The sequence below is a fragment of the Cynoglossus semilaevis genome, chromosome 14 (assembly GCF_000523025.1).
Source record: "Cynoglossus semilaevis isolate Cse_v1.0 chromosome 14, Cse_v1.0, whole genome shotgun sequence".
Lineage (NCBI taxonomy): Eukaryota > Metazoa > Chordata > Actinopteri > Pleuronectiformes > Cynoglossidae > Cynoglossus > Cynoglossus semilaevis.
Window position 1 is genome coordinate 8482202 of NC_024320.1, and position 10914 is coordinate 8493115.

The window sequence follows — 10914 nt, forward strand, 5'->3', positions numbered from 1 at the left end:
TCTATAGATATCATTTAAATCGAACATGTGTGTTTACTTGCACCTTCTGCTTTGTGTTCACTGTCATCATACACAATGACATTAGGTTCTGTCCATGCTGCACTCTCCTGACACCACCTTACAGTTTCTCAGTATTCTCAATTGGCATTTCTTACACAGGACAAAATACACCTGTAAATTAATGATTACATCAGTCTATCTTTCTATAGCCACAGGAATCGAATGAATAGAAAAATGCTCTGAAATCTGTGCTGCTGAACATTAGATGTCTCTGCAGAAAATAATACCTTCACTGATCTGCAAAGACTCAGCCTTTGGTGGATGCTCCTTTTAAATGTGATCTTAATGCACAAACATGTCCCCAATGACTTTCTTCTACAATACTACCTAATGAGTTAATGTTTAATATTCCGAAATAGCCTGTTAGTGATGGCAAATGTTAAATCTAATGGCTAAAAAATATGCATTGTAGATGACCTTGCAGGGATTTCAGATTGAACTGTTAAATGAATGAACCTGAGTTTTACACAGGTCACTACTGGATGTTTTTTTTCCTGTTGGTTTTATGTAAAATGTTTTCTACTCTCTGTATCAGTTTGGATTCAATTCTCTCACACCTTCCAAAATCTATGCAGGTCAGGTTTTTCTTCCACTTCAATTTTAGATTTTAAGGCAGAAAAGTAGTGGAGGATTACATCATACTGTATATGCAGCAAACCTGAATGCTGTGCCAAGCCATGTCTTTCCCCTTTCTCTACTGCAATCTTTTTTTTCTTGTCCTTATATATGTCATCATTTCCTAATATAATCCTCCTTGTCGGGCTCCTTGATTGAGTGGTAAAATCAACTTCATATCATATAGTTGTATTGAGGGAAAATTAGCAAAACAAATTGTACAAAAATGTCAAAAGATCAAATGTCTTTTTATGGTTTATTTGTGTTTTCTCTTTAAGTACTGGTTTCATTGCACCTCCCAATCATAGATCCAAACCTGCACACACACACACACACACACACACACACATACACACACACCACCAGTGACTAGTCTGGTCACATGTTGGCATGAATGTGTGTCCTCCAACTCCTCATGCATCCTCCAAATCACTAACACTACCCACCAGAATTCATCTGGACCTCTGTGGACAAGCTCCACTGATGGGATGAGGTTCCCCTCTGTCTCTGACCATCACTGACCTGTTTCCTTTGCTGGTTTCTGGTATTTCTAAGGTCCTTGGCTGTCTCCGTCCTCTTCATCACATGGTTTATGCTGGAGCTGGTGTTCACCACTGGCGGCAGCAGCAGCAGCAGACTAACGTCCCCATGTGTCGTGATGATGCGGTGAGCGCTGCCATGTTCTCCCTCTGTCTGCTCCTCAGTACCCGCCTCCCTCCATACAGGATCTGCTTGGCTTGGTGCTGATGCTGCTACTGCCGGCTAGAGCACTGGAGCTGCAGAAAGCCCTCCGAGATCAGAGAGAGAGAGAGGGAGAGAGAGAGAGGGGGGGAGAGAGGGAGCCGTGTTGATGTGGTGGAAATGATGGAGTGGGGGTTGATGTGTACATGCCGCCTTCACACAGACTGCAAGAGAATTATGGACACAAATGTGAAAGTCACAGCTGCAGATGCAGCCTCACTGTGACTCTGTCTGCTTTGTTCTCACATCTATCTATCCATCTATCTCTATCTCCCCCCCCCCCTCTCTCTATCTATCTATCTCTCTCGCTATCTATCTATCCATCTATTCATCTATCTATCCATCTATCTCTATCTCCCCCCCCCTCTCTCTCTCTATCTCTCTATCCATCTCTCTCTCTCTCTCTATCTATCTCTCTCTCTATCTATCTATCTATCTGTCTGTCTGTCTGTCTGCCTGTCTATCTATCCATCCATCCATCCATCCATCATGTTAATTTAAATGTACATTAAACCCGTGCATTATATTAGCTTATAAAATAATATGCAGTGTGCAGACCTGCCACCTCCATTTATAATGATTGTTGTAAACAATCAACATCTGACCAATCAGCAGTCGGTGTAAACATGGCATCCGAGTGACAATACCTGCTGGCAGTTCTATGGGGAGGCACTTGAAAGTCTTGCTTACGGCGTGTGGCTAGGTTTATGGAGGTGAATAGACTTGCTACACATGTTAGCACTGATCAGGTTTGAAGCTGTTGTGCACTGTATGTCCATAATTCCAATTGCTTTGTCATGGATCAGAGATCCATGGGGGGGCGTCATGGGCCACTCCTCAGGGTTTGACCCACAGGGCGAGAATCCCGTCGAGGTCAGCTCTACTGTTGATGTTAGGAGTGAACCACGCTCTGACAATCTTGTTCTAGCTCCGCTGAGTTAACCTTTAAAGCAAAAGGTGTTGATGTGCTAACGTTTCAGGGGGCTAGCTTCAGGGGTTTGCATGAAATCTTAAGGTATTGTCCTGTAGAGCAGTCTTCTGTTGCAGGAATACAGGGTACAGTGAGGCAGCTGTTATTGAGGAAAAACAAGCATCTTTATTGTCAATGTACATAAACATATAGACAACAAAATGTGCACTCTGGATATAAACCATCAAGCCATTCCTGTGGATGTCATCACAGCCTGCCAGGGTGGGTTTGGAGCCTGGGTCTTCCTATCTGCCCTCAGTACCTATCTTTATCTGTTAGTCTGAATGTTAGCTTTTTGCTGTATGAATATTTTCCATTTTTCTATTCTATTTAAAACATGGTCTTAATTTTATCTAAACAACAAGCATGCCACACACACCTGTGACATTAAGATAGACAACATGGTGCAGCTTCCTGGAAGCAGGTAAATACAGGTACTTCATCTATCATGTAGTACCATCAGGACACTAGTGTTGCATGATAAATGAAGCAAGACGCCTAGAATACCATTGAACATGGAAAACCACAATTTCAAAAGATTTTCAAATCCAAAGAATAATAACTGAGGCAGATCAACAGTCTGATCCGCATTAGTATACGAAGACATTTGTGTCGACAGCTGCTCTCTTATAAGGCCTCAATAGCTTCATCCTCCGTTGTTTTCGTTTGCTGCCATTCATCTGCTGAGTCTTCAGAGGTCTGAGGAGGAAGAGGACCACAGATTTGCATGGCTTATTTTGCTTGGCTTATTTGACTGACAATGGATTTTAAGTTATCTCACCTGATCAAAGTCACAGCCATCGGCCGCCACTGACCCCAGGTCAATGTCATTGTACTCACATGAATTCTATGGTGTGGGTTAAGACATGAAGGCAGACAATGGAATCATGTTAAAATGGGACGGTGGGAAAGTTAGAATGATAGAGATGAAGACGATATGACTGACCAGTTCTTCTCCATAGGCAGCCTGGGTTTTCTTTATCCCCACGAGCAACCTACGAGAAAACAGCCAGGTGTCCATTTCCATAAGGCAAAAATCATAGCCATTCACAGTATAGGCCTTTTGCCTTTAACTCTGTTGCTAAGTTTTCAAGATCTTCATAAATTGTGATTTTAGACCAGAATGTTTTCACAGCTCCAATGGACATTGAACACTTAGTGTTCTGAAAAGTACTATTGTACAAACAAGGTTAGATACACTTGCCACTTGTACCATTAGATGGCAGTAATTATAGCTGCACCGATGAGTGTTTATTATAATAATAATAATAATGAAACAGAAATATCTTACAAAGGTTTTTCTTCTCGTTTTCTTTGCCCTACAAATGATAAATAGAAGTAAAATTAGTGTTTAAAGACACAGAGGAAGGCTGGAATTTCAATAAAAGTACACATGAGAACTCACAGTATACCACTCCACAACAAATTAAGATCAGGAGAATTATCAAGGCGAAGCATAGAAAGACAGCTGCCACGACCAAGACAGGGAGACGGGTGGAGATGAAGGAAGAAAAAGAAAGGAATTAGGAAGTTTCCAGAAGGTAATATAAGAAGTCAGGAATAAAGTGTACCTTCTTTATCCAGATATTTCTTTTTGCTGCTTATAGCGGTGGTATTGTCAAAGCTGTCAGATACTAAACAGTGATATGTTCCAGCGCTACTCTTCCCCACAGACATCACAAGTATGGATTGTTCTGGCGCCTGGTTAAAAATGTAGTAGAAGCTTCCTCGATCTTTCAGGAGGGTGTTGTTGTGAAACCACTGGTAGCGTGGATGAGATCCTCTTGCCACCTTGCAGTATAACCTCAGGCCAACGATAGCAAAGTTTTCTCCCACATCGTAGTCATAGTGCAGAGACACATGCCCGCCAACTGGGACTAAATGAGAATTATTATTGTGAACCTAGCTTTTAAAGAAATTCAATAAATGATTCTATCATCTGTATTTAAACACAGACCAAAACCTGCCTAAAGCCTATCTTAGAACCAGAACAGCAGCTAAATGTTGCCCAAAACATTAGAAAATAAATAAACTAAAAACTACAATCATGTCAATCATGACACTATATGCATAAATATATACGTATATTTAATTATTATGAATATTAACATTTATCAAAAACGCAAGTTCCTCACACTAATACATACCAAAATGTATGGAAATCTGCTGACTATGCGTGACATTGACTCCATTGTCTGCCTGGCAATGAAAAATTCCCAAGAATTGATCCGTAAGCACTGGGACTTTGAATGCAACACCTCTGTGGTAAGTTTTCAGGCTGGTCAAGAACTCTGTTTGTTTGTAAAGTGAAAAGGTGATTGGTGGTGTCCCAGTGGTGGACTGACATATGACCACAGCAGTGTAGTTGTTGGAATCCTCCTTTACCACGGTGTAGGAGATTTTAGGGGGCGACACTGCACCTACAAGATCACTCAGTCATTAGAATGCCTGTCTTCAGTAAAGCACAAATTAGCAAACAAAAATAAGCCAAATAATAAGCCACAACAAATGTCCAAGAAGTGCACTCTGTGTAGTACTATTAGTAGTAGTATTGCAAAATGATGGGTGTCTCAGATGGTTGCAAAAAGAACTCCATTTGCATGAAGGTCTTTGGGAAAATGAATCTATATTCAGAAATGTAAAGTAACAAAAGTACTTTACTGATCCCTTCAGGTTTCTCACTTGTTACTGCAGCATCATTAGATTCATGTTCGTCCTGGGATCAATGAAGTACTTTTCTAATACTGTCTGGTGCAGACAATTCTTAGTCCCATGTCAGTTGATAGAACATAATGTTCTTTTTAAAAGTAATCTAATTCACAGGAGGTTCTGAGGAGAACTGGGACAGACCAATAAGACCTGTTCTAGGTATAACCTATCTAGATAATAAAAATAGGGACAGGTTTTGCCACAAGATGGCCCCATCCATTTCTCACATTTAGTTATAGTTTGAAACAACACACTGAAAACAGACAAAAGACCTTTGACTGTGATTAGAACTGGAGGGCTTCTGCTTGTGAACGTGTAGGCTTCGCTGTCATTGAACCTGTTGGTAGCCTCACACTTGTAGCGGCCGCTGTCAGCCACAGTGGTTCTGAGGGTGACATAGAGTATACATTGAACTATTCAAATACACATACTTCTTTCTGGTTTGTCATGTGGGCAGCGAGAAAATTCGACTACAGTATTAGCATTTAGTACAAATTTTACTACAAATATTGGTTCAAAAAGGTAGAATGAGATATCATTACAGAGAAATTACAGATTTGGTCAGTGTTTTACACCTTAGGATATAACAATATTTAACATCTGTATTCTTTCACTTTAATTAATATGAACCAAGGATGAATGTAATGCAGCATATGAAAATGCTGTAGCTGAACTGGCGCTTCTTGATTGATGGCTGCGATCATGTGACTGCACAAGTGGCAGCTACTAAAATGTGTCTGCAGTTGCCAGAAGTTTTATGTTATGTCAAAATGGGTTCACCAGCCAAAAAGGTTGGGAACTACTGGACTAGGTGAACAGTTGTGAAATTTACTAAAAGTAAAAACAGCAGTACTTACGCTACAGCACAGAATTGTGAAACCGGTGGTTTATGTTTTCAGTTTGTAGTAAACAAATTGTCCATTTAATTGTCACCACACCCTTAAGCCAGCCATACTAACCTGCGTATCACGAGAAGTTGAGAGGAATACGTCTCATTTTTCTGGAGGATGAGCTGGTTGTTCAGCAGCCATTTGTAGGACACATTATTCCCAGCTTCAACTTTACAAAGGAGCACCAGTGGCTGATCCTCCATGAACTCTTTTTGATGTGACAAGACTTCAATAACTGCACCTTTAACTGGCACTGTAGACAGATAACAGAAGATTCAAACACAACGTGAATTCACAAGGCTCACGCAGTCGCTAACCTCGCTAACATGAACGCTCACCAATAACTTTTAGGTAGTGTGATTTGCTGAATGTCGGGTTTATGTTGGAGCGGTTCTGAACTCTGGCTTCACACTGCAGGTTTCCTTCATGTGATGGTTTGATGATCAGGATGAAGATTCCAGGCTCTCCAGCCAGTGATGTGGATTCAGTCAACCAAATGGTATCATTTCCTCTCCTGCAAAAAAAAAAAAAAAAAGAAAGAAGAGGGACTTAATGATTCGCTAAGGTAAAAATGATCTGACAGGTTTAAAATGTTAAAGATTAAAATACACAAATTCAAAGTTTGATGGTAGAATTGACGTATAAATGTCACCACTAGGAGTGCTAACTAGCTAAATCTGGAAGTTTTGGTACAAGGTTTTTGCATCGTACCAGGCGTAAACAAACTTTTTGACTCGTGGGCCACAATTGTCCTAAAATTGACTGGGGGGCCGGGTCAGGAGCAGAGAGATGCAGCGTTCATGTGAACTAAGATAAATGACATGTAAAAGTCATAAAGGCTAAAATGCCTTTAAAAGTTTCTAGGTCATCTATTGGGGAAATGTGGGTACTGCAGTGAAGAGGCAGAGGTATAATGATAATATAAATAAATTATATAATTTGGAAAAGTTTGGCGGGCTGGATTAAACAGCTGAATGGGCAGCATCTGGCCCCCGGGCCTTAGTTTGCCCATGCCTGCATACCTATGATAAAAAAGTATTATGTAATGGTTTGTTCCTAACGGTATGTTAAATAGTAATAAATTATTTGTTATTCATAGCCAGTCCCTGCCATAATGGGCTGTGTCCCAGTCTAGAATGATACAGTCTACCTTGTAGAATGACTGAAAAATGCCATCAATCCAGATGTTTTTTGACATATTGACTAATTATGTTTATACTTGTGCAGAGGTTAAATGTTTTTCTATTTCTTATTTTTGGTTCAACCCATTTTGGTGGAGGAAATAAACATTTTCATTTAAATGATTTTCAAGAATGATATGGCGCTGTGTTCACCGGCTGACACGCCACCATCTGTCTGCTTTTTCCCGTTTCTCTTTTGTGACTGTGACGCCTCAAGGGAGACATGTTTTCCAGACAATGAACATACACACACAGACAAGTTATTTACTCTACAAAACAAGGACATACATTTAATGTATGTTCTAAACAGTTCACACTGGTTTTTATATTTAAATGAACTAATGGCTAACTAGAATTATAATATTCTAAAAACTTCTATATTCACAGATGACGTGGGGACTCACTTCAATAACGTCAGCAGAACAGATTCGTTCTTTGGAGGATGGGGAACTTCACATCTAAAGTTTTCGATTGTGTTACTTAAGGCCTCTGAAGGGCCGTACAGTCGTGGAACCCCCAGGAACGCCTGGGCTATGGAAAAGATGAGGTCAAACTTCACAAACACTGAACATGCAGAACACCAAGAAGAACTGACTCATGCAGTATGTCCGATCACACACACACTCACACACACACACTTACTGTAGTTGGTGCAGAAGCCCAGACCTGTAGAGAATAAAGGTTTCAAGAGTGAATAAGACCCACGTCACACGTGTGTGTGTGTGTGTGTGTGTTTTGTGTTGCTGAGCTCACCGAACACGACCACAAAGACAGAAGCAGACATTCTGGAGGGGACGACACCACACTGTACGCTGCAGTATTTTGACAGTTAAAAATGCAATGACACCAACACACACACACACACACACACACCAGCAAATAAGTGGCGTTATCAGATGGTCTCCGCCTCTCTGCTGCACGCTCTCTTCAAGTAAACAAGTTCAGTTTTTCAATTTCACTTTACTTGGTGGGAGAATTATTTATTCAGACATGTCAGTTGATGTTGTCAGTCTGTGACTCTTTATTGATGATAAAAAAAAATCAAAATAAAACTGCTGAAAAAACAGCAATGCTATACAGTAGTTCTAAGAATACGTTATCTGTATGTATATATTGTGTATAAGTGTCGTAACAAATAACTTCATAAGTCAAGTAGATAAATATAATTCAGATCACAACACTGCAGTCGTTGAAGGTTGAAGTGCTGGGTATGGTCGTTTCAGATTTCAGATGTCGTGCTTCATTCTTCATTTTACACAGAACACCTGAAACACACACAGATGGAGCATTTGTAAAAAGTCACATGTCCTAATGTCCATGTCCACATAATAATCCCATCTAATCAGAATGGAGATCTTTACTAAACTACAGCAGAAACTTTTTTGCAGACCAGTAGCACCATGCCGATCGTTGAAGGATCATTGAATTTTAAAAAAAACAAACAAACAAAAGGTCTTTTAGACTTCATTCTGTTAATATCGAAGTCTTAATGACAAATTATTTAGAAATATTGCCAGATTATCTTTAGGTGAAGGAATTAAAATGACTGTCTCCCACTGCGGCCTGCTATCAAATGACCTATGGACCGGTACCGGGCCACAGACCGAGGGTTGGGGACCCCTGAATGACAGTATATAACAATTCTGTCAGTACACCCAAAAAGACAACAATTCTGGTGAGGTCACACACAGTTTGTTTAGTCGATAAAATAATAACAAATAGAAACCATTTCTAATTATTACTTGAAAATTAATGATAAACTTCTGGCCTGTGAACTCCCACCTCCCCCACCCCCCCCCCCCCCATCTAGCTCCTGACTAAAAGTCAATAATTATATTTTTTCATCTTAAGGTTGCTCTTCCTTTTTTTTTAGAAATTACTATTTAATAATAATAGAACTATTTCATATAGAATTTAATTTTTAATAAAAAATAATAATAGACCTGCAATAGTTGGTCATTTAAGGATGAAAGTACAACATGTGTACTCTGTACTGTAGTATTATAGAGTATTATAGCTTATTTGCATTAGAGACCCCTGTTGTGTGTGAAGAGACACAATGTGTATGTGCAGTGTATATATATATATATAGAGAAAACAAATCTAAATATTTTAAAAGAGAATAATCAATTTTTAATGTAATAATTAAGAAAATGTGGGAACATGTATCTACTAAGTGGCGCTTTGGCCCAGAGGCAATGTCTCTGTCATTGGTGTGGAACCCCAGGGTTCACCTCCTGGGCAAGTTCGAATCCAGGTTAGGGCGGTTGGTACCTTCCAGTGGACTCACCACCTGCAGGAAGGTTTGGGGGGTTGGTACGGTGCAGTGTGATTTGGGTGGTGACTGCTGCCCCCCCGACCCGGTAACGGATAAGCGGATGAACATGGATGGATGGATGGATGGATGGATGTATCTACTACTGGATACATACTCACAGAAGGTAGACTGAGTCTCATCCTGTTTGTTCGAAGTCGGCACTGGACTGAGGACTGGAGGTCTCGACAGAGGAAATGCATCAGAACTGATGAGACAAGAAGGCGTAAACGAGGTCGAACTGCAACGACGGAAATGTTTTTCAATTCCACTAAGGTGGATCAAGCTTACTGTGTCGTATCCACTTGGGCCTGAGCTGAAAAAGACAGAAGAGACTTTTTAGTCAAGTGTTATCATTCATTTCTGAATATAAGATTCACAGAGGCAAACACACCCCGGCCTTGATGAAACATCCTGTAAACCAAGGCTGTGCCCAACGCCATCATCAGGAGAAGGAAGCAGAAGAACCCGAGAGCAATCTTCTCGATTGTACACGTGAAAACTTCTGTTTCAGAGAAAAAAGCAAATCATTGACGTGTGACAGACCTGAAGGACCAACAGGAAAGTACATGAGCGTCCAACAGGACTAAACCTGATTGAAATCAAGAATTACGCCATAATGATCTTCTGTTTTTTTCTCTACCTGTGACTGCGATCAGCACAGCTTCACTCTCCAACCAGGCCCCTGTGTCATCGTAGCTGTTCCGGACCCTGCAGCGGTAAAACCCAGAGGTGTCTGATTCCAGTTTGGTCAGGACAAGCGTTTGTCCAAGGTTGGCAAAAGCATAATAATTTGGGACAGACGGAAGGTGGGCGCCGATGTGTGTCTCCGAGCTGAGGACGGAGTCGTTGAAAGTCCAGGATGTGTGAGGAAAAGTTCCTCGGCCGATCAGACATCTGACTGTGACCATGACCAGTGTGGAGTCAGCACTGTAGAGATACTCCACCTCCACCTTTACATCACCTCCCACAGGGACTGGGTGATGAAAGATGAAAGATGAAGATGAAAATGAATGGTCAACATCACTAGCTATACATAGAGTTTAGAACGGGGGTGTCACACATATGGCCCGGGGGCCAAAACCGGCCCGCTATGGGGATCTATCTGGCACGCTCGATGAATTTTGAAAGTAAAAAAAAAATGCACAAACACTTCATGTTTGTGATGTTTTCTCAAATGATATTTCATGAAATATGAATATTTACTAATATATTTGTACTTCTTTGCACGGAAACTAAATGGAAAAAAATGGACTTACAGTTATTTATAGGTAATTATGTTATAATTTTACTGGTCTGATCCACTTGACATCTAATCAGGCAGGATGTGGCCCCTGAACCAAAATGAGTTTGACACCCCCGGAACAGAAGATGGCGGTAGAGAGAAGTTCATGATACATTTTATAAACACTGGGCTTAACAAAATAAAAAAAA

The 10914-nt window shown here is 40.6% G+C and overlaps 3 protein-coding genes and 1 long non-coding RNA gene across 7 annotated transcripts in view; 1 reads left to right on the forward strand and 3 right to left on the reverse strand.

Moving 5' to 3' along the window:
- Positions 1-1318, reverse strand: part of LOC103389432 (cysteine/serine-rich nuclear protein 3-like) — a 5019-nt gene extending 3701 nt beyond the window's left edge. The window contains exon 1 of the mRNA XM_008324832.3: positions 1198-1318. The gene's annotated coding sequence lies outside the window, so the exon portion shown is untranslated. The remainder of the gene's footprint in view (positions 1-1197) is intronic.
- LOC112488026 (uncharacterized) overlaps positions 1-1348 on the forward strand; it is a 7841-nt gene extending 6493 nt beyond the window's left edge. Inside the window, exon 4 of the long non-coding RNA XR_003051683.1 lies at positions 1231-1348. This is a non-coding gene — a long non-coding RNA (uncharacterized LOC112488026). The remainder of the gene's footprint in view (positions 1-1230) is intronic.
- A 1139-nt stretch (positions 1349-2487) lies between these two features.
- Positions 2488-8061, reverse strand: LOC103389469 (Fc receptor-like protein 5). Of its 2 annotated transcripts, none has more exons than XM_025062086.1 (12): positions 7920-8061; positions 7809-7832; positions 7571-7697; positions 6324-6499; positions 6055-6238; positions 5368-5480; positions 4534-4806; positions 3792-4263; positions 3678-3705; positions 3333-3381; positions 3227-3233; positions 2488-3085 (listed from the first exon to the last, which is right to left on the reverse strand). In XM_025062086.1, the coding sequence occupies exons 1-8, from the start codon at positions 7948-7950 to the stop codon at positions 3941-3943; spliced, it is 1251 nt and encodes a 416-aa protein (XP_024917854.1). In that variant the 5' UTR covers positions 7951-8061; the 3' UTR covers positions 2488-3085; positions 3227-3233; positions 3333-3381; positions 3678-3705; positions 3792-3940. The 2 variants fall into 2 exon arrangements, with proteins under 2 accessions (XP_024917854.1, XP_024917853.1); XM_025062085.1 differs by having other exon boundaries at positions 3168-3233.
- Positions 8062-8167: 106 nt separating this feature from the next.
- The window catches only part of LOC103389431 (Fc receptor-like protein 5), a 5039-nt gene continuing 2292 nt past the window's right edge, over positions 8168-10914 (reverse strand). For 2 of the 3 annotated variants that reach the window (XM_017038652.2, XM_025062084.1), the window contains exons 6-10: positions 10124-10456; positions 9875-9985; positions 9772-9796; positions 9603-9688; positions 8168-8431 (exon numbers count right to left, since the gene is read on the reverse strand). In XM_017038652.2, coding sequence (XP_016894141.1) covers positions 8334-8431; positions 9603-9688; positions 9772-9796; positions 9875-9985; positions 10124-10456 — 653 coding nt within the window. In that variant the 3' untranslated portion in view covers positions 8168-8333. Of the gene's footprint in view, positions 8432-9598; positions 9689-9771; positions 9797-9874; positions 9986-10123; positions 10457-10914 lie in introns of all 3 variants that reach the window. The other variant, XM_017038653.2, reaches the window with a different exon arrangement.

Excerpts from the sequence above, each read along its gene's own strand:
- LOC103389469 (XM_025062086.1), bottom strand. The coding sequence starts at position 7,950 with ATGTCTGCTTCTGTCTTTGTGGTCGTGTTCG. Across the intron at positions 6,239-6,323 it reads ACACTACCTAAAAGTTATTG|TGCCAGTTAAAGGTGCAGTT; the intron begins GTGAGCGTTCAT and ends ATCTGTCTACAG. Across the intron at positions 4,264-4,533 it reads GCAGATTTCCATACATTTTG|TCCCAGTTGGCGGGCATGTG; the intron begins GTATGTATTAGT and ends ATTCTCATTTAG.